The 25,632-nt window shown below is 48.6% G+C and overlaps 1 protein-coding gene across 8 annotated transcripts in view; it reads left to right on the plus strand.

Annotated features, from left to right (window-relative positions):
• Positions 1-25,632, plus strand: part of UBR3 (ubiquitin protein ligase E3 component n-recognin 3) — a 150,255-nt gene that overhangs the window by 88,607 nt on the left and 36,016 nt on the right. For all 8 annotated transcript variants that reach the window (XM_078609154.1, XM_078609156.1, XM_078609157.1 and 5 more), the window contains exons 26-30: positions 1,707-1,907; positions 3,686-3,819; positions 5,094-5,204; positions 10,643-10,840; positions 21,292-21,428. In XM_078609154.1, the coding sequence (XP_078465280.1) occupies positions 1,707-1,907; positions 3,686-3,819; positions 5,094-5,204; positions 10,643-10,840; positions 21,292-21,428 (781 nt within the window). The remainder of the gene's footprint in view (positions 1-1,706; positions 1,908-3,685; positions 3,820-5,093; positions 5,205-10,642; positions 10,841-21,291; positions 21,429-25,632) is intronic.

The following is a 25,632-nucleotide window of genomic DNA, read 5'->3' on the forward strand; positions in this document are numbered from 1 at the left end:
TTGCTCTCCAACACACCGGTGTGCTGTACTCGTAATGAATTGGCATGTTCTGTTTACTTGACAAACATTACTAATTTGGCTGTATCGGATGGTGGCGGGTTTAACGACACATTTATATATTTACGCGATCTACCCCAAAAAAACCTGTATTATGGATGATATTGGTCGCGCAAGCCTACGTGTTATACTGGACATCTGTGACGAGGAGTTTTATCGCTCATCGTATTCCTCCAGTAGAAAGAAATATTCTGATTCTGAATAATGCCGCAGTGACAGCCGAAGGAGAGAACAGCGGGGAACGCTCCTGAGAAGGACGTCCATCAATAGGACGCAGCGATGAGATCAGCTATTGTGCAGGTGCTTGGTGAACCGTTGGTGACTGCTTGGGGAGCGAGCCCTTCATCCAGCATTGGGACGATCGTGGCCAATGATAACGACGATGATGACGGCGATGATGACAACGATGATATCGGGACTGCCAGTGACAGGTTAAGCTTCGTCGATCGCTTGTTTACGAAAGCGTGGTGATGCTTTGCGGCGTTCGTTACCCGTGACCCTTGCTCGTCGCATCACCCGCAGTATAATTGCCTCTGCTGCGGGTCGGGGGAGCGTTTGGAGGCAGAGGCCAAGAGAGAAATGGAAAGTAAAGGTGGTCGATCTCGCCAGCATGAGGTCAGAGAGTTAAAATGACGAGGCACATTTCATGTCGGAATTCTGAGTTGGAAATAGCTCGAATATCGCGAACGCCCCATGCGCAATTTATTTATGTTAGTTTTTTTCTATTTGAACCGTGCGTGTTATCCTGCGTGAATTAACCTGCACTCCTATGTTCTCTGATGAGATCATATTGCGTTTGTAGGTCTGTATGTGCATCACCTGCGTGTTATTTTGACCAACGTGTGTGTGTGCGCGTTGACATGTGGTATTTCATCTGTGCGTGTTCAAATGTGTGCGTGTTCACCCGTGTGTGTGTGTGTGTGCCTGCACGTGTGGGAAGATTCACCTGTCCATCTGTTAACTTGCTGACCAATGTTTATGAGAAGTGTAATGCTTAGTGCAGGCGCTAAGAACTTGGCGACCCGAGTTCGATTCCCGCCCACCACCAATAATTGTTGCGATTATTTAAATTGGTCCTGGGCCTTTGCTTTGTCGATTCAAACTTTAGTAAGAACCTGGTCCCGTGTGTAAACATTATCATTGGGGAGACAAAGGCGGCCGGGCACGGTGTTGGCCAACCCCAACCCCTTTGTGTGCCCTGCCAGCCTTCATAGGTGCTCAGTAACAACAGTGTCATAGGCTACACTGGAGATCTCTGTCTTTGAATTTGTACAAAGTCGCCCTGCAAGTGTTTGCTTTCCTAATCGTTTACCTGTATATGTGTTTACTTGTGTGTGTGTGTGCACATCTATGCTTGTGTATGTGGACTACACATGTCCACTTGTGTCAGTTCGCCTGCGTGTATATTCACCAGTACATGTGTGGCGTGGCGCGGTCGGGCATTCGCCCTGGTGCAAGGTGTTATATGGGGTCCCCCCCCATTCCCACTTCCTCCGTTCTGGGTAGCCCAGTGCTTGGACACCACAAGGTGCAGTCACACTGCCTGCGCACTCGGTAACCACGCCATGTACGTGCCGACCTACGCTACGGTGCACACATTCTCCTGTGTGCCGCGTTCACCCGCGCCTGCGTTCTCTCATCGTGCGCAGACGCGAGCGCTGGTGAGGAGGAGGCGGCGACTGCGGACGCGGGCACGGGAGATGACGGCTGCCCTTCATCTTCGTCGCAAGAGGCCGCGTGGGAACGCCCGTGCGAGGAGGTGGTGCTCGACTGCGTGACGTGCGGTCAGCGCGGAGCCTCCACTGCCCAGCGGCCGCTCGGACTCATCGTGCTGCTCCAGGCCACGTCCGGTGAGCGGTGAAGACGGGCACCGGCAGGTGCACCGCTTCCACCACCGCCGGCACTGCGAGGGCCGCTAGGCGTAGACGTGGGGCGGCGGTGTTAATTTCGTTAATGAAATCGGTGACGGAAATATCCGTAAACTACGTGTGTATTCACTTGAATCAACGATTGCCGCGAGAAAAGAAATCATTAAGCGTGACGATGACTACAAGCGTCGCGCACCACAAAACCAGAGAGCGACTGACCGTGATGAGACAAGGCTAACGAGTTTTAGTGAGAACACGGACCGAGATTTACTTCCGTTACTAATATGGGCCGGGGGTGGGGGGGGGATATTCCGAGGGATTTACAGACTACGTGGGCAGCAGAGGAAAATGAGCATCCTGTCAATCGGGGCTTCGATTGAATGCCTTGGTTGCTGAAGTGGAGCGTGCATGGAGGAGAGTAGAGTGAGATGAATGGTAAGAGGTGGGAGAGTGCGTGGAGGAGAGTAGAGTGTGATGAGAGGTTGAGAGGTGGGAGAGTGTGTGGAGGAGAGTAGAGTGTGATGAGAAGTTGAGAGGTGGGAGAGTGTGTGGAGGAGAGTAGAGTGTGATGAGAGGTGGGAGAGTGTGTGGAGGAGAGTAGAGTGTGATGAGAAGTTGAGAGGTGGGAGAGTGTGTGGAGGAGAGTAGAGTGTGATGAGAGGTGGGAGAGTGCGTGGAGGGGAGTAGAGTGAGATGAGAGGTGGGAGAGTGCATGGAGGACAGTCGAGTGAGATGAGAGGGGCAAGGTAGGCATGGGCAGGCTGCTCAATTCTATATCTGTGTCTGTTTCTCTTCCCATTTTTCTCCCTCTTCTTCTCTGTCTCTCTCTTCATTTCTCTGTTGCCTAGTCACTCGCTGCCTCGCTCATTCTCTCCCTCGAGGACCACTCCTGTCTTGCTTCGTTTCTCCCTATCTCCATTCTTTTATTTATTTCTTTCCCCTCTCTTCCTCAGAGTATCTCTCTCTATCTTTCCATCTTTCTTTGTCTGCATCTCTCACCGTTATTTTTGTCTTTCTCCACGTGGCTGTCTGCCTGTCCACCGTCTCATTCGCGAGTTGTTTGTTTTTGTGCTCCCTCTTGTGTCTCTCGTCCTTCCTCCGTTCTGCCTCTCACTTGGAGTTTGTCCTCGACTCTTCTCATTTAAGCTCTGAGGAAGCATCCTTTGGTCACGTCCTGAGACATTTTTATAAATCCCTAATCGGGGCCCCCACCAAATGCCACGCTGCCCGGAGGGAGACGTTGAAAGGAGACGAAAGGGTATCCTGGCGTGCGCGCGTAATTGTCGTCTCTGCTCGCATTCAGCTGCTCGCTTTGAATTCGCGTGCGTGAGTCACGGTTGTTTCGGGGGACTTTTTCTTCCTATTTTTTACATTTAAAAAATTATGAATGTCGCATTTTATGGCTAGAGACATACGAATGGCCTTGCGTTCAGAGCTCTTGCCTCGCTGCTCGAAGCCGCGAGTTCAAATCCAGGTCGAGGCTTGAGTCAGCCCGTCATGCCTCCAGGATTAATAAGACGAGCACCGCTTTGTGGGACGTCAACAGTGGTTGTTTTGTGGATAGACTGCCCCCCGCCATGGGAATGTCCTTGCTTAACAGCACTTACTCCAACAGCCTGTGAGGACTATAAGAGGGATCATGGTCTTTGACACTCGAATGCCAAGTCGCATATCATCATCATCGTACGGTATCTGAGCCCGGTCTGGACCACGGCGAAAGGTTGACTTAGAGCCCGAAACATTTCTCTCTCCCCGCACAGTCCTGGGGCACCGGCGGAGGAGCGATGAGCGCAAGCGTCTGCCGACGCGCGAGGGCGAGCGCCTGTACCAGGACGACACCTGCGGCTCGTCGCATGACGTGCGGCTCAGCGTGTTGCAGAGACACTACCTCGAGGTAATGATGCGCACACGCACGCACACACACACACGCACGCACACACACACGCACGCACACACACGCACACACACACACGCACGCACACGCACGCACGCACGCACACACACGCACGGCTGTGCTCGCGGGGAGGTCGTGAGGGGACGCAGCGTCAGGGTTGAGTGCGGGAATATCGCAAAGGTTTGAGGGACCACATCCAGAGACATAGAGAAACACGGGCGCTGGGCAAGGAAGGAGTGAAAAAGGGGAAAAAGGATTGGGTGTAAAAAACTATCGCTCAGCTATTTCACTTTCCCATATGTACCCTGTGCTACGAATCCGATGGCCTGAGTTCGATTACTGCTCATGGCCAACACCAGTGACGATTATCTAAATCGGTCCTGGGCCTCCCGAAGGTCGACTGAGCCTAAAATATTTTTTACCTGGTGCGATATCTAAACATCGCCACTGGGGAGACAAAGGTGGCCGGGCGTGGTGTGCTGTGCCGGCCTTCATAGGTGCTCGCTAACAGCACTTCCCTCAACAGTTTGTTAAGGCTATACGGGGTTTTTTTGTCTTTGCATTTATTATATATATGAGCGACTTTCCGCGACACGTCGTGTAGAGGGTACTTCTTCTTTATTACTCACACTGGGCGCAACACAGGCCAACACTTATTCTTCCTCACACCGAGTGCAACACTAGATATTAACGTCTCTTCTGGCTACACACAGCCGATCACTCGGCGTGGTACCATCGCCCTCACTCGGCTACGCCACTGGCTGGCGGCGTTACGATGAAGGCGATGGAAACCCGCAGGAGATCTTCCACGTGGCCGGACGACAGAGAGAGATATCGGCGAGCAGCGACGCAGCCAGGACCCAAGACCCCATACACGAGCCTTGATCCCCGGGTCCGCCCCTCCTTATATCCTCCCCCAGGCGTGGCTAAGCCCCGCCTCCGGCCACGCCCTCTTGTGGAACCTTCAAGCAGGTTCTCGGAGTATCTCGGCTAGCCCCACCTTTTACCTTTGCCCCAGATAGACCTCCTCCTCTGATTAGTTGTTACTTAACCGTGCCCGTACCCGTGATTCCCCTTCCAGGCCAGCAGGTGTCACCCTGTCATTACATATGCACACACATTTGATCCTCTATATCCTCTTCATCGCTATTCGATTTCACTATCCAGTATAGCCATGCCAGCCTTAATAGGTGCTTGTGCGGAGCACTTTCCCCAATGGTCTACAAGGGTAAATGAGAGGTGGTGGTGGGTCCTTGTCTTTTGTCTTTGCATAGAGCTCGTGCCTGCAGTCGGTGTCCGTGGGCTGGGAGGGGGGCGTGTACGTGCAGACGTGCGGGCACACCGTCCACCTTGACTGCCACAAGTCCTACATCGAGTCTCTGCGGGTGAGTCCCTCCTCGTCACGTGTCGCCCTTGTTTCGTGATAGTGGTCACGATTAGTTGTGCATCGTGTCGTCGTGCACGCAAATTGCTGTGGAACCACAGATGAGCTGGAATGCATCACGGCGGTGAGGCACCAAATAAATGTTTATAAACGTGGGAGAAAACCAAAGCACCCAGAGAAAACACAGACGTGTGAAGGGGCAGCACTCTATCCATAACAGAAGGGACAGATGACATTAGTCTGCATATCACTGGACCGCTTTCTCCTGCCAAGCCAGGGTATGGCACCGCCTCGACGTCCATGGTGGCGAGATGTTATCTCCCTCGCCTGGTATACAAGAGTTCACTGGTTCGATCCCGACGCTGACGCCTGTTTATTTGGAGTCTGCATGTTCTCCCCATGGTCACGTGCATTTTTTTCCGGGTCCTCCGGAGTATTTGGCTGCAATACATGATAAGCCATTTCTTTGAGCTATCATTTGTGGCCAGGTTACTTCTGAAAAAGAGCTGTATAGCGCAGTGAGCCTTACCTTGTAAAATACAATAAAACATATTTTTTTTACTTTGTGCTATCAATAACCCAACCCATAGCTATAACCCCAACCTTGACCCAAGTCCTGTCCTTGGCCTTCGTTAACCCTGTCTTACAAAAGCCCTCCCCTGGACCTTGGCTTTTTAGTTCCGATACCACGTGGCCGTGCGACAAGAGTGTGAATTGAGTCGTCGCCATCCTTTTGCTTTGCCGACGTCCGTTTCAATGACACACGCCGAGTGCCAGGAAGCATCTCCTGTGTCTCCCACCACCTCTATTGCCATCATCACTCCCCCACCTCCCATTGCCCTCCTATCACACCCCTATCACACACAACCACCCAATGCTTGTGACTCCTCCTCCTGAAGCCTTTCACATCGCAACGCCCTCCCCCGCCCTCCCTACCCCCCGCCCTCCCTCCCCGCCGCCCCCATTCCCCACTCGCACACAAGCACTATCACAACGCCTCCGGCACTCCATTTACAGGCGTCAGTTACAAAAACTGCGAATTAGATGAAATTGGAATTGAGATCGCGATGGCTGGGACTGCGCGAGCATCATCACGGAGAGAGAGTGCGCAATGTCTGTGACGACACTGCCTTGTGACGTACGAGATTTTTTTGTTCCCATTAAAAAAAAAACAATGCCATTTCGTTTTGTTTTCTGTAACTGTGTAATGAGTTTCAACATTTAAATTCGCTCATCGTATCAGCCAGATGGGCAGGCTCTAGAGACCCTCTCGAGAGCAGTGCTTACGAACCTGTGGTCCGTGGACTGCTGGTGGTCCACAAGCCCAAGGGAAGTATACTAATAGGGTTTTTCCCCTTTTTTCTGGCAACAAAACTGACACCTTTTGCAAGAAATCTGATTGGTCCACACCAGAGGACAGCTTTCTTTAGCTGTCTCTGGTGTGGACCAATCAGTTTCAAGGACAATGCAAAAATTATCAGAGTATTGTTTTTTGTTTTCATTTGACTGCAAGAATTGTGGTTAATGTAAACATGATTCCTTGCAAAAGGTGTCAGTTTTGTTGCCAGAAAAAAGTGGAAAAACCCTATTAGTATATTTTGGTACTGGCAAAGGAGGTCCCATGACCCAAGGGAAGTAGTTCACTGTGGTGAGATTTAACCATCTCGCTTGATATGCAGGAGGTTGTGGATTCAGTTCTGACCCTGATGCCTGCTGTATATTCGGAGATTGCATGTTCTCCCTGTGGTCGCGTGGATTTTTCTCCGGGTCCTCCAGTTTTTCCCTCCACATTTAGAAACATGCGTTTTCGAGTATTTGGCTGATATATATTTCCACGTGATAAGCCACTTCATTGAGCTTTCACATGTAGCCAGATTACTTCTAAAAAATAGCTATATGGCTCAGTGGGCCTTACCTGCTCGAATAAAAATAGTTTAGATTAGTTTTAGGCCGCAGAACCAACACAGATATCTAATTTTTGTCACAACACATTATACATTTACTTGCATGGTGCTCCATGAAAATATGTTAAGGGTTGACAGTGGGGCCACGGTTTTTTAAAGGTTGGGGACCACTGTTTTAAGAGGTTATTTTGACCTACTCTTCCATACTGGCCCCACGGTCGTGGAAGAAGTGCCCTGATAATACCTATTTGTAAACGACAGTGATGATGATGATGATAGCGTGGCGGGACCTGCCTTCTGTATGCGCGACTCGTTCCGTCGCGGAAGGAATTGCTTTTTTTTCTCCGTTTGGAGCAGGGAAAAAATAATAACGTCGTTACGAGCTAATTTACTTATTCAAAACGGCGCTGGGCTGATGGGAGATTGAGTTGGCGGGGTGGGAAGTTGGGCAGGGAAGATAACGTTTTAAAAAAAAAGTGTTTTATCATCAAGGAAGAAAATCAAAAAAATCACACTGGTTTTTCACCATTGTTGCCAATGTAGTCAGATGAGTAGTATTCTTGCGTTCTTTTGTTTGGACTACTGTGAGATGCCACCATGTGTAGGGATGGGGAGGTTGACCTAAGTCTTTAAGTGCATCAGGTGACCCAGAGGTGTGTGTGTCATCACTGGTTAGTTTTAGTCTTGAAGAGATCGGAAGGGATGCTTTGTCTCATATCATGACACTGATAGTGCAATTCAGATGAAATTCTTGGGGAAAAGAAGACCAACAATCTTTTAGAACGTGCTCACTGATGAATCCTACTGAGATCAAAACCTATCCAAGGCTCTTCTTCCGCCAACTGCCTTTCTTGAGGTCCTGTTGACTGAAATGTTCAGCTTCAGTCACGCGTGATTTTTGATATTGTTGTTCATATTTGTTTGAACGTGCGCTCCCGTACGTCCACATCACCATGTTAAAATATCACCTTTATTAAGTGCCGCAAGGCAAAAGTTCTGGTGTCGTTTGAAAGTAATTATTTCTTTAAATGGAATATTTTCTCGAGCCATTTAAATAATAATATTTGCAGTTGTGGGAAGAAATAAACCCTGTGAAGTGGAATATTTTAAATGATGCAGGTGACGTAACCAAACATGCACATGCTCGTGCACATGTACACAACAACAACCGCCGTTCGCCACTCGGTGGCACTTATGTAACCACGACGCTTGTGCCTGGCTAGGTACACTTTGAGATCGCGTGACGTGGTAGAAGGCCACGAGGGAGACCCAGGTGTTGTCAGTTGACTGACGGAAACGACTGGCAGATGTACACACACACATTTACACCGCCATCAAAACAAGTAGGTGGTTAGGTAGGTGGGTAGCTCGATCTTATCTCTGGATTAGCAGGCATATCTTAGGTAGGCAAGAAGGTTGTTAGGTAGGTGGCAATATAGGGCAGTAGGTTGTGAGACAGATAGGTAAATAAGTACGTAAGTAGATAGGTAGGCAAGTGGCTAGGCAGTAGGTACGTTGGTAGGTAAGCAAACAAGTGGATGGTTTGCTTGGCAAACAAGAAAGTTGGTTGGTAGTCGGTGAGCAAATAAGTTGGATAGTAGAAAACAAAGTCGGTGGTGAGGTCATCTTACAAGTAGGGAGGCAGCAGGCAGAAAAGCAGGTAGACAGACAAGCAAGAATGTAATTAGGTAGGTAGTAATTAAGTTGTTTGACAGGCTGTCAAATCATGACGTAGGTAGGTAGTTAGACAAGATAGAATATCGTCAGGTAGGCAGGCGGTTTGACAATGAAGACGATGATTAGCTATGTCGGTAGGGCGCTCCATGGGTAAGTGCTTCGTCGTGTGGGTAGGTGGATAGGTCGGCAGACAGGCAAATTTGTATGTAGGCAGACAGGCAGGCGAATAGGAGAGCGGTCAGACAAGTGCGTATACATGCAGGCGGCTTCGTATGCAGGCGGTGACTGTAGCTGTGTGGATTAGGAGGTGGTGAGCGCTGTGCGCGGGGGCAGCGTGGGAGCCGTGCCAGCCTCGGCCGCCCCATTATCTCGCCAAATGAAGATGGATGCGCTCGTAGAGGCGCTAAAGATTTTCCCGTTAAGGAAGCGCCAGCGAAAGGGGCCATCATTTTCCCCGGGCTTTTTGTTGTTGTTATTGTTTTCGTGGCTGGGCCAAGACCTCCGGCGTTCGCTAACAGGACACAGGCGTGTGTTTGCAAGCGTGTGTTTGTCTGTTTGCGTCTGCATTTGTGTTTGTCAGTGTCTGCTTGTGTTTTGTCTTTGCATGCATGAGCGTATGTGTGTGTATGCGTGTGTGTGTGTGTATGTTTATGAGTCTGCTTGTGTTTGAGTTTCTATTCATGCATGTGGGTTTCTGAGTGCCTGCGTGTGAGTGTGGCTGTATGTGTTTGTGTCGGTTAGCTGGCAATTTATGTACAATTTCCAGCCACAACTAACATCAATTGCAAGTTCTATGTGAAGCAATCTTAGGCCCTGCCCTGTGCCGACTCATGGTTAAATTAGTATCCAGTGCAATGTGTAAACATCCAAACCAGGTCAGTTGGGCATGGCGCTGGCCAAAACCACCCATGTGCTTAATAGGTGCTTGTTAGCAGCACTTGCTGCATCAGCCTGAAATGGCTGTACGTGGAATTTTTGTCTTTGTATGTAAGCATATGGATGTCAGCACATTAGGGGGCACAGCTGGTTTATCTGCAAGTAATCTCAGTCGGTCAATCCATGGCACCTGGGTCTGTCCCGTGACCTCCTGTCAGCGAGCCTTCAACGCTAGACGTGGCCTCAAAGTGCGCCTGGCACAGGCGTTGTGGTGACGTCACCGCCACTTGGTGGCAAATGGCGGCTATTATCTGTGTAAGTGTCAGTGTGTTTGTTGTTGTTGTTGTTGTTATCATTGTTGCTGGGTATAGGCCCAATGGCTCAACATGTCAAGGAGCCAGCATCAAAAGCACTTTTAAAGTTGTAATAGGTAAGTTAACACACTGTTTGAATTGAAGAAGGTTGTTATAAGACCTTGGGAAATAGAGACGATGGGAGGAAATTATGAATTGGAGCATTACGAGGGAACTGTTGCAACCTGCAGTGTGGTGGTTGAACCCAGTGTGGATGAGACGACACAGTCGGTGTCGTAGACCGAGCCTGAACAATGGTGGCATCAACGAGTGAAGTTCACGGTAACAGTAACCATGGTAGTAGTGATGGCAGAGTGATAGGCAGGTGACCGGTAGTGAGCGAGTGACTGGATTCAATCGTTAAGTTCTGGATGATCAATAAAGCTGTATAGAATTGTTTATGCGTATTTTCATGTAATGGTGGTGCTTTGGGTGTCAGATTTGTGCTGTACAGACACCACCTGTTAGGCAAAAATGAATTGACTTGACTGAGCACATCACGTTGAACTCTGTCAGGTGCGTTGAGGTAGGAACCGGGTACTCCGTCCCAGAAGTGATGACAGATTTCCAACGTTGGCCAAGCCTGTTTGTGCAAGCAGTTTTTGCGTGCGTGCGTTTGTGTGCATCAGAGCGACCACGTGCTGCAGAGCTTCTCGCTGGACAAGGGGGAGTTTGCGTGCCCGCTGTGCCGCCAGCTCGCCAACAGCGTGTTGCCGTGCTGCGGCACGCGGCCCCGGGGGGGGGCGACACGCCCGGGCCCAGAGCGGCCCCTCCACGTGCTCGTGCGCGAGGTGCGCGAGCAGCAGGAGAGCCTGCGCGCCGCACTGGTGAGTCGCCGCTAAACACGCCGCGGCGCCGCGGTGCCACACCGCCACCTCCGCATCACACCCCCCACGGCATCGCCACAGTACAGCGCCGCCACCGCACCACCACGGCACCGCACCGCCAGAGCGCCGCACCGCCACTTCCACATTGCATCCCCGCAGCATCGCCACGGTACAGCACCGCACTGCTGGAGCACCGCACCACCGCAGTGCCGCACCGCCACAGTGCTGCATCACACCGTCACCGTGCCACCGTGCCATCTCCATAGAACAGCACCGCCACAACACTACCACAGCATTGCCGCACTGCCATAGCGCCGCATCACACCGCCACCGCACCAGACTGCCACCGCACCAGACTGCCACCGCACCGTCAGTGTCGCTACGGCACCACACCTTGCGTCAAGGCACTGCACTATCGGTTCCCACCACTGACCAGCTGGTACCTACATTGGAATCGGCACGCCTCACGATGCCAGATCCAGCCACTACCTTTGCGAGTGGAAAATCAAAGGACGCCCAGAATGCATCTGCGCAACGTGAATTCTTGGACTTGCTGTGAACCCTAGAATGCATTGTGAATCGGAGAGCTCAGTGTAAGCTACTGCCAATTTAATAAATAGCAGCAAGAGCAGCTCGTATAGCCTGACTTGAAGCTGCCACATGGGTCTTTCACACTCGGATATTCATATTTTTTAAAGTTGCTTTTCACTCAGCCGTACACAAGAAGGGAGAACTGCACTGAAAAGACAAAGCACTAGCAAGGTGTTGCACTAGCAAGGTGTTGCATCACGTAGACGTTTCACTGCCGAGTCACTGTGCCACATTGGTCAGTACACGTCATGTGCTGATAACGTCGCTGTACTACACGGCACGACACTGCACCGTCACGTGCGCTACATTGCGCTGCATTTCACTGCGAGGTCGTTGCGTGGCACCGCACTGCATTGCATTGGAAAGCCACCGAATGCAATGCTAGGCCACTGCACTGATAACTACGAATGCAGACATTCATTGATTGCAACTGATTCTTACACCTGTGATACATGCATCGAAACGTGTGTGTGTGTGAGTCAATGATTTAACGATTTGTGTATGTTGTATGTGTCTAGTTCATGCGACCCCTTTAGTCATGAAGGTTATTCCACAGGCGGCAAGAGAGATTCACATTGGTAACAAAATCCATTCTGCATTGTTCGTGGTACTTGACCTGGCAAAATAATGGACATGTAACTCGTGAGTTGACGCGTAGCAGCAGTGAGTTGTGTTGCATTAGCAGAAGGCTGGAACTGAGCCAGACAGCAGAGGGATCGTTGACCGGGCTGATGCTGTCTAATTCGCTGCACGCGAAAGCCCCGGTTCAGATTTGCACCCAGGATCACAGCGATTATTTTTGTTTGTTTACCCAGGAAAGCCTCACGGAGTGATGATGGCTTCGTGTATTCCAAATGAGTAGTTTCCGAGTAATTTTTCAAACCTGGTAAATCTGGGCCTTGACGCTGGCACACAGTGGCCCACTCTTGCACATGACGTCACGATTTCTTTGAAGTCCTCCGTGAGAAGGACTTCAAAGAAAGAGGACGGCGTGTCGTATTTTTTTCCGTGAGTACACTCGCAGTAATGATGAGGGCAGCCGCTAGATTCGAACCATGAACCCCCCTGCAACCACTGACCGATCCACTTTAAATGGGTTCGGTTTGTGCGACTGTGTATATGTGGCTAACCTGTTTATGCACAAAATTCGCTGTATTATGCAGTTTGAATTCACTATACATGCGGCTGTGCATTGTGGGTTGAGTGACCGTGCGGTCCATGCTACGCGATTTTGCTTTGTATGCCCATTTTTTGGAAAGCATCTACCGCTTATAAAGCGAGGGAAACCTGAACTAAACTGGGATTACACTTAGCAGTCAGCGCCCCCTACTGGCAGACCAGTGCTCACTTGAAGGCCGGTGCTGAATCACCTTGTTACGGTGCAGGGAACAGCTGTAGCAGGGGGTGCCCTCTGAATATTTGAGATTAATTGCAAGGTGCTGTGAGTCGCTGGGTGGGTGCAGTTCACCACTGAATCTCGGAACACTCAAGTGTTTAGCGTTAATTTTATTTAGAGAGGCAAAGCGCCGGTAGTTTTAAAGACATTGTACTCACTGCAGAGAACTGTAGCAACACGACCGCACTTTATGATAGCTGGTGCCAAACTGTGGCACATGCCCTACCGCATGGCCTTGTGGAGAAAGTTATTTTCTTTTAGTTTTTCTTCCATTTCCCTTCTGATGACGTACATGTACACACATACCATCAAAATGGGAAAGGGTTAAGAAAGCACCATAGAAATGCAAGAGATTACTATTATTACGACTACTACGACAATGATTCCATGAGCCCTAATATTTTTCGTCTGAATTGTTTTAATGTCTGGCTTCAAACCCAGGTTTCTCAGTTGTGCTGGCTCTGTGACTGTAGCACAAGCCCAGTTCTCGCTCCACCACCCCGAGCCACCAGGCCACCTGTGAATTTAATGCATTTTGAAATCCGTCGGCCACTACACTGAAAGTAAATTAAGCCTAGAGAAATAACAGCTCTGTTGATATTCTGAACGTGGTTGCTTGCGTATATTAACATCTTGCCCTTTTGCAAGCTGCTTGTGGTTTTTGTGTCGGTCAGTGCACATATTCGGGGTGAGGAGGTCTCGGTGGAGGGGGGGCACATGCGCGCATGTGTGTGGGTTTGCACACACACGCGTCTGTGTTCCGCGCGTGTGTGCGCGTATGCCCTTCTGTATGGCATGCGTGCATGTGTGTGTGCACACGAGCGTCTGTATCGCGTGTGTGTCTGTCACATGCCGGACGCAATTCCACCCACACTGCCCTAGGCCTACGATCCCAGCAAACCACGCTAGACTCCCGACCGTGGCGCTCAACTGCTTTGCAGCTTTTGATGGTAGACTGACAGAATGGGGTATCTGGACTATGATGTGGGTCTGGGAATAATAATCAGAATTGGAATCTGTATTTATCCAGGAGGAATCCTGATGACCTAGTAAGCTCTTTTTCACAGATGTCCATTACACAGACCGGTCCATCTATATTGGATTTGAGACTGGTAGACAGACCAGCCTGTTTTCTTGTCTCTACAAAGTAGACTGACAGATAAGACAGGCCCAGTCCCCGACAGGGTCTTCAAAAACCCAACTCACATACTGACCTCTGTTGCTGTCTTTTTACATTAAAAGGCACAGCAGATCAATTTTAATTCGTCAGATAATCAGCTGACAGATAAGTTCTCTGATTGGACCTTTAAAAAACGTCTTGAATATCAGTCCAGTTACCGATGGTGGGACTCGTTAGACAATAACAGACAGAGACCATTGTTGTTATGGGCTCCTTAGACGAGTGACTAACAGAAGAGACCAGTCACTGTTGATGGAGGTCTGTGGACTTTAAACTCCGAAGCTCTCATAGGGTAATAACAGCAGGCTAATAACAGAGCTATTTAAAACCGAATGCTATTTCAGAGAATTTAACCTGTCAACACAAACGAACGCTTTCCGCTGGCCGGTCACACGGTGTTAATGTGCAATCTCGCCCTGAACGCCTGAAGGGATTTAATGCGGCAGGGGTCCCTGACTCGACTGTGCGGAGGCTCAGCGCGACCTGCACCCTGCGTTCCTTCTATAAGAAGCTAAAAATAATCAACTAAATAGGGGGCAGTTGGGTGGCTCGGGGTGACGGTGGCGAGCTCGGAGCCACCGAGCCAGCGCCGCCGCTACCTTCCTTGGTTCGAATCCCAGCTTCCTTACTCGGAGTGTTTGGGAGCCTTCAATCCGCGTGGCGCCCACCATGTCACCGTGCGGTACTTTCCAAAAGCCACAACAAACACCCCCCCCTTAAATTTCGATTTAAAGCTTTCGTGACTGCAGGGGTTCATCTTCTTTGTTCTTCCGGTAAAGTCACGTAGAAGGAAAATAATAAAATAATAAAAATAAAACATAATTAAATAATTCTCACGACGTTTCGGCCACAACGCAAGCAGCCGTCCTCAGGTGGAGAACAGGTCTGTCAAGTAGTTGTGGCCGAAACGTCGTGAGAATTATTTTATTATGTTTTATTTTTATTATTTTATTATTTTCCTTCTACATGACTTTACCGAAGAACCAAGAAGATGAACCCCCCCCCATTCCGAATAGCCTTAACAGACTGTTGGGGCAAGTGCTGTTAGCGAGAAACCTATGAGGGCCGGCACGGCGCGCAAATTAGTCGTGCAATGTTTGACACACGGACTTGCAATCCAGAGGAGGTCGTAGGTTGGATCTCTTGGCACCGTAGTTGAAACAATGTGAAAGTTTAAAAAATCCCTCCGCCGGTGTCGACCCAGCAGTTTCAATGGGTGTGCCATATTTAGTCGACCAGCACGTCACTTGGAGTAGTGGGTACTCCCACCACTACCCGAACGTGTGGTCGCCCTGAAACGAATAGGCCATATAACCTCGAGAGAGACCTGATAATTGGTTTTTTACCCTTCTATCTGGCAACAAAACTGACACCTTTTTACAAGGAGTCATGTTTGCATAGACCGCAATACCTGCAGTCATAATACAAACAAAAGAACATAACTCTGATAATGATATGCACTGTCCTTGAAGTTGATTGGTCCACACCCGAGACAGCTTTCCTTAGAGCCTAGTCTCACATGGGTTGGACCAGATGACGCCAAAAGGCGCACCTGAGGTTTCCATTAGAGAGAGACCTCTTAGAGCTTGCTGTTCTCGAGGCCTCTCTTGCCGGCAGCTTTACGAGCAAGCATTTGCAGGGCTGCACCTTTACCTCTCGTGAGAGCCAGGGATTCTGACCCGGGCCGCCAGCTGATTTCCAACTCGGACGCTGGCGTGATATGGCCCAACGTGAGCCGTCCGGCCACCCTCCAGTGACCCCCCGCCCACGTTAAAAGCGCAGACGTCTCCTCTGCCACACGGCTTGTGGTGGGAGGGACGTCCCTGTAATTGTCGGTGCTGCTGGGCTCTGTAGCCGCAGGGCCACGCGCCATCACCATCACAATTTTGTCAGCAAATGGTTTGGTAATTATGCAATTTGCTCAGCAATAGCGTGGTCCCTCGTGAGTTTGATGGACGTTTGCCTCTTTCCGCCCAGTCCCTCTCTCTTTCTCCTTAGGATGAATCCTTCAGTCCACGTCTGCCATCCTCATCTGTGTGTTCTGCGTCTGAGCGTCTGTCCATCTTTGCCTGTGTCTCCGTGTCGTATTCCTATCTCTTTCTGCCTCTCTGTGTCTGTGCGTGTTTTTTGTGGCTAACTCCCTGCATTAAACAATCTATTTGATTTCGTCTGTATTTTCATTTATTATTGCCTGTTACTCTCTGCACTCTGTAACCATCTTTGTGTGTATCTATGTCTTTGTCTCTATAGACCTTTGTCTAGCGCAGTCTCTTTGTGTCCCTTGGTCCGTCTTTATTTGTGCCCGCAATCTCTCTGCCTTCTTGTCTGTGTATCTTTGCACTTCTCCATCTCATTCATGTGATTTCTGTCTGACTATTCCTCTGTCTCTGCGTCTCATTACCACCGTTCCTGCGTCTTGATCCGCTTCCCTTTCTCGCTAGGTCTTTGTCTCTCTATCTTTGTCTACCTCCACATGTACTCTCAGTGTGATCATCTCCTCTCCCTCCCTCCCTCTCTCTCTCTTTAAACGACTCTATTTAAACTGTCTCGTATGTGAATAGAAATAATCTCGTGAATTATAAAAACAATCGCCTGGCAATGACTTGCATGCTCGTCGTAATTGCGTGCATGTTTGCGTGCAGCCGCGTATGATGGGGTTGTTATTATCATCATTATTCTGCCCAGCAACCTTGTAAGGTCAAATGGGTTTCTGTAGCTGACCATAACATCGTAATAATTCTCTGTTTTTTTTTTTAAAGCCTCATTGGATCTTGAGGGTCATAATTAATAGTCACCGAAATATCTCACAACAATTGCAATGCTCCGGTTGTTATGCTGGGTGTTTTTTTTAGAGGACTGCACTCACAATCGGAAAGTTATGAGTTCGAATCCTGATCGGGAGTCACTTCAAGCGATAATCTCGTCTTATTTTATATTCGTAGAGTGCCTTTGGGTGAGGCGCTTAAAATAATAATAAAAACACGTTACAAATAAATGATTTAGATGGCAGGCACGTGCAAGGGATGAGGAATGGGTGACCAAGATAGAGGGTGAGTAGAGGTGAGGAAAGGGGAGGGGAGGGACAGAATGGAGGGGTGGGGGAGGAAAGAGGAAGAGAATGGGCATCATCAGTTATTCCTCCTAGATCGATAAAATGACTAGTACTTTTGTGGGAAGTTAACACTGATCACCCTATGCATATGTGGGTCCCCAACTTGGCGATGTGGAGTTTCCACAACTGCTCATGGCTAGCAAAATGATATGAGTGGTAGCTCACACCTGCTTGAGAAGGGGTAGACACTTTAACTTTACTTGAAAAAGGTTCACGATTGTAATTTACGTTTTCTTTTGGATCAGACAGAGAATTTCTTTCGAATTATAATGTTTTTTTAGTTTTCCTTGTAGTTGTGGATGGTTTCCATGTATAAAGAAATGTAGAATTGAAATGGTTTAAAAGTTAACATTTTATATTATAAATAGTTTATCACGCCTCTGATACATTATAATAAGAATAATGATTGCAGTTTGGCCTGCACTTCTTTTTTCCTCTTAAGTGCTTTTTAAATTGATTTATAAATTTGAACAATGTAAAAATAAATTGGAAATTGCTAGAATGGTTTAAAAAAAGAAGTATTCTCTTGAAAGGTAGAAATAAATTAGCAGTGTTTGGCCAGCAATGTTCCTGAATTAGTAAATGCATTTTGAATTGATTGCATTTCACAAGGCTTTTAAATAACATCTTGGCAAAAAAAATATGCTTAAGCTGATATGACCATGCAAATTCTAGTCAGGTACTCTTAATTAGCAGTGCTGTGTACATATTGTACTTGGTCATAAGAATGTGGAATTTCTACCATTGACTCAGGGCTGCCAATAGGTTTGAGAGCTTCTGTCTTGTCATTTTGAGCAATGATGCAATTAGACTGTACTTTCATTGACTAGTGTTTGAACAGTCAATTTAAGTATTATGATGACCCGGTCAGGTGATTCAGAGGCGGAGTGAACGGCTCACAATTGGAAGGTCACAAGTTCAAATCCTGAGTGGGGGTTGAAACAGCCCATCATCTTTCTGGGGTCGATCAAATTGAATACCACGTTGTGGGGAAACTCAACAGTAGTTGCACTTTTGGATCGACTCGCCCCCGCTGTAGCAATGTGGATTTTCCACCACTGGCTCCGAAGATGAGCACCGCTTCAATGCTTATTTGAGAAGGAAATGATATTGAGTGTTATTAGAATGACTCATTCCATGAATTACTTTTAGACATTCCTTTTCAAAGCTCCTTTGCAGGAGTGCAGACCAACTTGGGACAGATCTGCCACCGGTAAGAATTATTTTTGAGTTGTCTTCGTTTGCCTCCGAGTGTTGAGCATTTACGCTGAATCCTGGTGAGTCACAGCTGTGAACGTTGTTATTTTTCCTACTATTATTCCTCCTCTATGTTATTCGTATTATGTGTTTGCATTCTAGCAATGACGATGCATGCTCTCATTCATTACTCATTTGTTACACAATCAATTGCGATGTTTGGTGATTTACTTGGCCATCAATGGCCTAATGTGGTTGGCATGGGCCCTGGTGGCGAGGAATGAAATTCTCCCACACCCCCCTTCTCCAATACCCCCCCCCCCCGGCTTTGTAGCCTGATGGCTGGGCTCTGCTGGCCCGTTGGGCCCTCAGTGCTGTTGGCTGCACGCTCGATAGCACCTCCACTGATGCCCATTCACACCCTCTCTGTTATACTTGCTCTTTGGCACGCTCACGCAATAACGCGCACGCTCGCTCGCTCGTTGGATCGTGTACTTATCGAAGTGCTCATTCATTCACACGCTCATTTATGTAGTTGTGCGTTCACGCGGTCATTCGTTGCCACACCCTTTCGGTCGTTCACGAAGCCACACGCTCGCTTACGTGCGCACTCATCTGCAGACGCAGTCTTCCGCACTTTCTCTCACCAATGCACTCTCCCTCTTGCGTCACTCACACATGAACTCGGACACTCACTCACTGGCACACTGACTCGCTGTCTTATTCACTCACTCGTTCACATCTCACTCATTCTTTCATTCGCACACTCGCTCACTGACGTACTTGTTCTCCTGTTAATTTGCTCGTTCACACGTTCGTCAATTAATTCACACACACAGTCATTGATTCAGTCATTCACTCAGTCGCACCCCCACTCGCACGCTTGCTCTCTCATCCGCACCTTTACCCGCTCGTGTACACACTCACCTCTTTCCCCTACGAATAACCACCGCCGCTGCCACAGCCCCCGACCGCCTGCCGTCCGCACCCTCCCCCTGAGTAATAGCACACGTTTAGGAACATTATAGAGGGTCCCACCCCAAGGGGGCTTTAAAGGGCAAACAAATTAAAATGACAAATTGAAGCGATGAAAATAGCGGGGTTTTGCTTGACGTGCCTGGGCAGTAGCCACATCCCAGCGGGGAAACCCGCAAACCTGTCCGCCCCGGCAAAATAAAACTTTACCCTTTTGAAACACATTTCCTCCTGCCTTTGCGCTATTTTTAGCTGATGTGATAATTTTGCCCACCGCTAAAAATCGGTTAACTGCTTGCGTAACTTGTCGCGTCATCTATTTCTTAAATAGCAGCTGACGCGAGAGTTGAGCTTTTGTTAACCTCTATTCAATTCTCGCGTATGATGGCAGCAATATGTTCAGCAGCTAAATGCCCAATGTCCAGCACCTATGAAAGCCGGAATGGCACACGAGGGGGTGGCTGGCCAGCACCGCGCCCGGCTAGGTACTCATTTAAGGCTGAGTCGACATAGGATGGAGGTCCATGACCAGTTCAGATATCTGTCACCGATGTTGGCTGTGAGCAGGAATCGATCTCTGGTCGCGGGATTTGTGGCGCAGTCTACTGAACGCTGCGCTGGCACTGCCTATCATACAACACGGCCATAGTGGTCTCGCACTCGGCCTCGTGCACTCTTGCTGAAGGCGCTTTCGACAGCCGCCAATAAAGCCAGCACAGCACACGATGTTAACTAAACTATTTTAATGCTATCAGGTAATGCCCACCGAGCTATATAGTTGTTTTTCAGAAGCGACCTGGCCACAAATGATAGCTCAACGACGTGGCTTATCATGTGGAAAGTGGAGGGAGAAATCGGAGGACCCGGAGACAAATCCACACGACCACAGGGAGAACACACAAACTCCAAATATATAGGCATCAGGGTCGGGATCAAACCCACGACCTCCTGCATACCAAGTGAGGTAGTTAACATTTCACCTCTGTGATGTGGCGACATGACCAGCATCACGTATTGACTGTCCACAATCAGCCAAAATGCGTCAAAAGCACAAAATTCTCTGCCATCGATAACTCGGTTTGAATCGTGCCGTTTAGGAAGCTCCCGTGCTGTCACCGTTTGTTTGACCCTGAAGAGAGGTGACATTTTAAAATTGTCATTTTATTGGACTACATAAGCCGATTGATTCTCACGACAAATGTTCAGCCCCAGGGCTTGAACCCAGGACCTCTCAAGGTTTTGACTTCAAGGCTTGAGTCAGGCGTCAGCCCCCTGAGAAACACCCTGCCTTAGGGCTCAAACCCATAACCTCAGAGGTGTTTGATTCGTGGTTTGACACGGACATTAAGGCACCCCCAGTACCATGGTTCAAACCCAGAATGTCAGCCTCAGAAACAAAGGTTTCCCTGAAAGGACAATGTAGACTGTTGGGGTGAGTGCTGTTAATGAGTGCCTATTCAGGCTGCGATGGTGAACAGAATCAGAATCGTCTCAAACGGTGTTAGATCAGAGGACGTTAGACCAGAGGACGCCTTTTGGCATCCTCTGATCTAACACCGTTTGAGACGAGGCTCAAAAGAAAGCTGTCTCTGGTGTGGACCAATCGGTTTAAAAGACAATGCATATATTATCAGAGTATGTTTTTTGTTTGCATTCTAACCACAAGCATTGTGGTTAATGCAGACATGATTCCTTGTAAAAGGTTTCAGTTTGGTGTTTTAACAACTTAACACTTGTTTTGTTGCCAGAAAAAAGGGGAAAAACCTATTCTCATATTTTGGTACTGGCAAAGGAGGTCCCATGATGCTCTTTCAAGATGTCTGTCCAGTGTTGATGAAGAGGGCAAATTCGACTCAAAATCAACTCTCTAGAGCTGCCTCGAGTGGAGGCTGTTCAGCCAGAAGTGGCGTGAGCCGGCAACCGCAGGGCTGCACTTTTACCTTTCACAAATGACTTTGTTATAAAAACAGGATGCGCTTTCTCTCCACCTTGCATTGCAGACCACCAGCAACCTAACCAAAGAGATGGAGACCATTCTCAAGGGCATCAAGATTGCAACGCCAAAAAGGTTCACGGAGTTCAGCAAAATTCCCAGTTCCCCCGACAACGACTTCCTGTTCCTTCACTCCATTGCAAGGTACGAGTTGCTTGCGCGTGCGTGTGTGTGCATCTGCCAAAGTGGGGAGCGGGTAGTATAAGGGTTAGTGCACTGCGCTACAAACCCAGCGGCCTGAGTTTGATTCCCACTCACGGACCAATTATTGACAAATAACTGAACCGGTCCTGGGCATCCCCCTAGATCAGCTCAGCTTTAAATTAGTGCTTAGTTCGGCGTGCAAACATGAGCACTGGGGAGACGAAGGCAGTTGGGTGTGATGCTGGCCACCCACTCCCTCATGTGCCTTGCGCTGACCTTTATAGGTGCTCATTTACAGCACCGTCCCCAACAGTCTGTATAAAGGCTATACGGGTAAACTTTGTTTTTTGGAATCTGGCGTGATTCTTAACGAGTAGGCTGTTGTGTGCCCACATCATGGTCCAAATGAAAAAAATTACCTGCAAATTACTCAATTAGGATAGCAACATTGCTCCCTTACTGGTAGATTATACCCGTCTGAAACAGCGCCTTCGTGTTAGCCCTGTTCTAGAAGAATGCTACGATTATCAAATGTTCTAACTTATTATTATAGCGACATCCTCTTCCTGGTCATGTGTTCATATTTTCACATATTGTGTTCCACTCCAAATCTCAAGTCACTCACCGTGTCCTTCTCTAGCATCTTTAGCACAGCCTTATACTCCCAACACCCACCACAATACCAATCTGTTCCCGAACAGAGGTTGAGCCGCTTCTAGGCTAACTCTGCCTAAAATAATGAGTGCTCTTGGTCTGGTGACTAGTGGTTGTGGTGTAGTGGTCATTAACATAAGCAACACTGAGCTTGAGATGAACGTGGCCAAATGTGCAGCCAGGTGGCGCTGAGCAGACCACTCTGTAATGCCAAGCCGGGCACAATAGACGCTCGATAATGCTGCTCAGCCCAACAGGTTACCCGGGATAACAAGGGGCTGTTTGTGTTGTCCTTTGTGCGGCTTTGTATGCTGCATGTGTATTATGGACAAATCCCTGATGTGCGCATGTACGAGCGAGCGCGTGCCTGCGCACATGTAGAATAGCACAATATTCTAGGGAGCATTGACTGTGTGGAATCAAAGTGAGGCTGCCACCGTTGTTCACGCTCAACCGCTGGGCTCGCAGAAGGAAAACATGAGTTCAAATCCTGGTCTGGGGTCAATAAAATGGCTTTCACATTAGAGAAAGTCATTATCCGTTGTCCTTCGGACTAACCAGCCCTTGCAATTTAAATGTGTAATTTCTACGTCTGGTTCAGCACGGTCGTCGACAGCGATAAGCGAATGCCCCACAGTCGTGTGAGCGGGGAGATGAGTTCGCTTGGATAGGTGTTTCTAGCGATTTCTGTCTTGTGCTGTGATCTCTAAATACTCTTGTTTTGAAGAGCCTCTGGGTGAAACCTGCAGCTGTTATTAGACAGCCTCAACTGAATTGTGCGGTTCCGCGTTCGTTACGTAATAGTGCAGTTAGACTTTGCCTAGAACAGAATCGACGCAAAAGGTACTCAATAAAATAATCGGGAAGTGTAGCCTTACTTGAAAATTATATGAGCTTGAAAGACAAATGCAGATCCGAGTCCAAATGAAGTCATGAGGCAGACCGAAGGAACGGTTGTTGGTATCAATCGCACTTGTTTGTATGGGTTTGTCGTATTTTCATGTGTGTGTTTGGATACTGTGAGGAGCTGTGGCATAGTTGCCCATGCAGTGCGCTTCACTGCTGACAGCCTTGTTGTCATACCTGGCCATGGATACCTTCAGTGGAGACTAGTATCTTAAATCTTTCGCGTGCCTCTCTGAAGAGGAAGCGATATTATATTGCGCTTAGAGGAATTTTGGTCTTCGTCATAAAGCCGCTCACTACTGCTCCCTGTTGCGCGCGCACTCCCCCCCCCACCTTCCACAACCCCCACCACCACCCACGTCACGCTGTCTCACTCAAATGAACTTAGCTTTTGCCCAGAGTTACCAAGTCTTGCGGGGAAAAGAAGCGGCACTCATTTTTAAAAATACAAACCCAAAACAAGCCCGAACCTGTGCCTGGAGGATGGGCATGGCCAAAAGAGAAATGGGCGTGGCCTAAAGAGGAAGGTACGGGGCCTAAAGAGGAAGAAGGGCAGGGTCTAAACAGGAAGAGGTGGGGCCTAAAGAGGAAGAAGGGCAGGGTCTAAACAGGAAGAGGTGGGGCCTGAAGAGGAAGGGGCAATGCCTCGAGAGGAAGGCCAAATCAGTGACCTCCAATTAAATGTGGCTCAAAAAAACAAACTCGCCAACTCTAAAAATAATGACAGTGACTTTTAAAGATTTAAAGTCCAACTCTGCATATAGAGAAGTGTTTCAAGCATGACTCTCCCTCTTGATTTCAAGAAATTAATGTATAGATTAAAATAAGTGCAGCAGGTAGCAAACATGTAATTCTGCAGATGTGACTCAAGGCCAACTTGTAGGCCTTAAATGAGTACCTACTGTAATGTGCAAATATCAGTAGTGGAGGGACAAAAGTAGCCAGCGATAGTGCTGGCCACTCTAATCCTTCAAATGCTGCACTGGCCTTTAGAGGTGCTTGCTTTATAACACTTGGCTTAATTCTAACAACTAGACTACTACCCCCCATTGCACATATGCAAAGACATAGATCCCCTGTGTAACCTACACAACCTATTGGGGATGGTCCTGTTAGCGAGCACCTTTGAAGGCCGACATAATATATACAACAGCAGCAGCAGCCGCCATTCGCGACTAATTGGCGGTGACGTCACCACAGCTCTTTTGCCAGGCTAGGTGCACTTTAAGGCCAGGTGAAGTGTCAAAGGCTCGCTGACAGTAGGTCTCGTGACAGACCCAGGTGCCATGGGTTGACTTACATGACTGGCAAATGCCAGACAACACACATACATGCATACACAAATAGACATTGATCGGCCTATACACGCATACACAGCTACCCATCCAACCCAAAATAGACCCATCCGCTCCTCTCCATGCATCCAGCGGCACAGTAAAGCTTCCATTTGGGTTGCGTTTCGTGGCTGAGAAAAGCGGTTGGTTTTGCAGGCAGGGTGGGTGGGTGGATGGGCAAGCGGGGTGGGGACGCGTTGAGCCCACCAGCCCGAGACAGATTATGAAACCTCTCTTATCTCTGGCTGGCAGATGGCAGCCCCTAACGCGCCACGTCACAGCAGCACGCCGGCAAGCCTGGGCCTTTTGACAGCTTTTTAATTGTAACCCCGTTCTGCGAGACACAGATACAGCTGTGGCATTCGCACACAACCCTCGTGCACCTACGTTCTCCCCTTCTCTCGGGTCTTTCATGATCACCACCGCCGTTACTACCACCCACCCCCTCCCTTCCCCAGCGTGACTCCGCCCAACGTCCTCAAGAGAAGGCAGGCATGTGGCAGAAGACGTGGATGTTTTAAATATCAAGAAAATATTCACCGAGTCTCAATATACACTCTTAGGTTTTTGTCGGTAAAGTCACGTAGGGAAAAATAAATAATAAAATATGAAATTCTAGAAATGATTTTTATTTCTATTATTTTTATTTATTATTTTTATTATTTATTTTTACCTACGTGACTTTACCGAAAAAACCTAAGAGTATGAATCCTTGCAGTCACGAAAGCTTCAAATCTAGAGTCTCAATATACTTTTAGTTTTCTTCAGGAGGGTCCTGCATTGGGATATTTGTCCATTTGTTTTTATTGTTTTCACTACAACTCAACGTGAGCCCGGTGCAAAACGTCGATCACAAAACGGAGGGGGAACAGAAACTCCGCAAACAACAACCCCCGATTTCAGCACGACAAGGCCCAATGAAGGGGGGAAATTACTGCCCCACCCAGGTGGAGACCACGTGCATCAGCCAGTCAAGAGTGGTGCTCCTGTCATCATGTTCGGCTCACAGTCAATTCGGCTTTTCATTGATAATTGCCATCATTATTGTCTTCATCGTTGTCAGCATGATCATCGTCTCCATCATCGTAATCATCGTCGATTTGGGCTCTGGCACCCGTGGGAGTTCCGTAAGGGACATTTCTTCACCTCGCCACGTGATGAGCTTCAGGCGACGTGTAGTGTCGACGCCACTACACCGTCGCCTTCGCTTCTTTCCTTCTGCCGGATCCCCACCGACTGTTGCAAAGTTGGCATCCGTCTTCCCCAAGATTTGCTCCTATGATCTAATCGGCACCATCGGGTTTCAGCAC

This window comes from Lampetra planeri, chromosome 31, assembly GCF_965212315.1.
Source record: "Lampetra planeri chromosome 31, kcLamPlan1.2.h2, whole genome shotgun sequence".
NCBI lineage: Eukaryota > Metazoa > Chordata > Hyperoartia > Petromyzontiformes > Petromyzontidae > Lampetra > Lampetra planeri.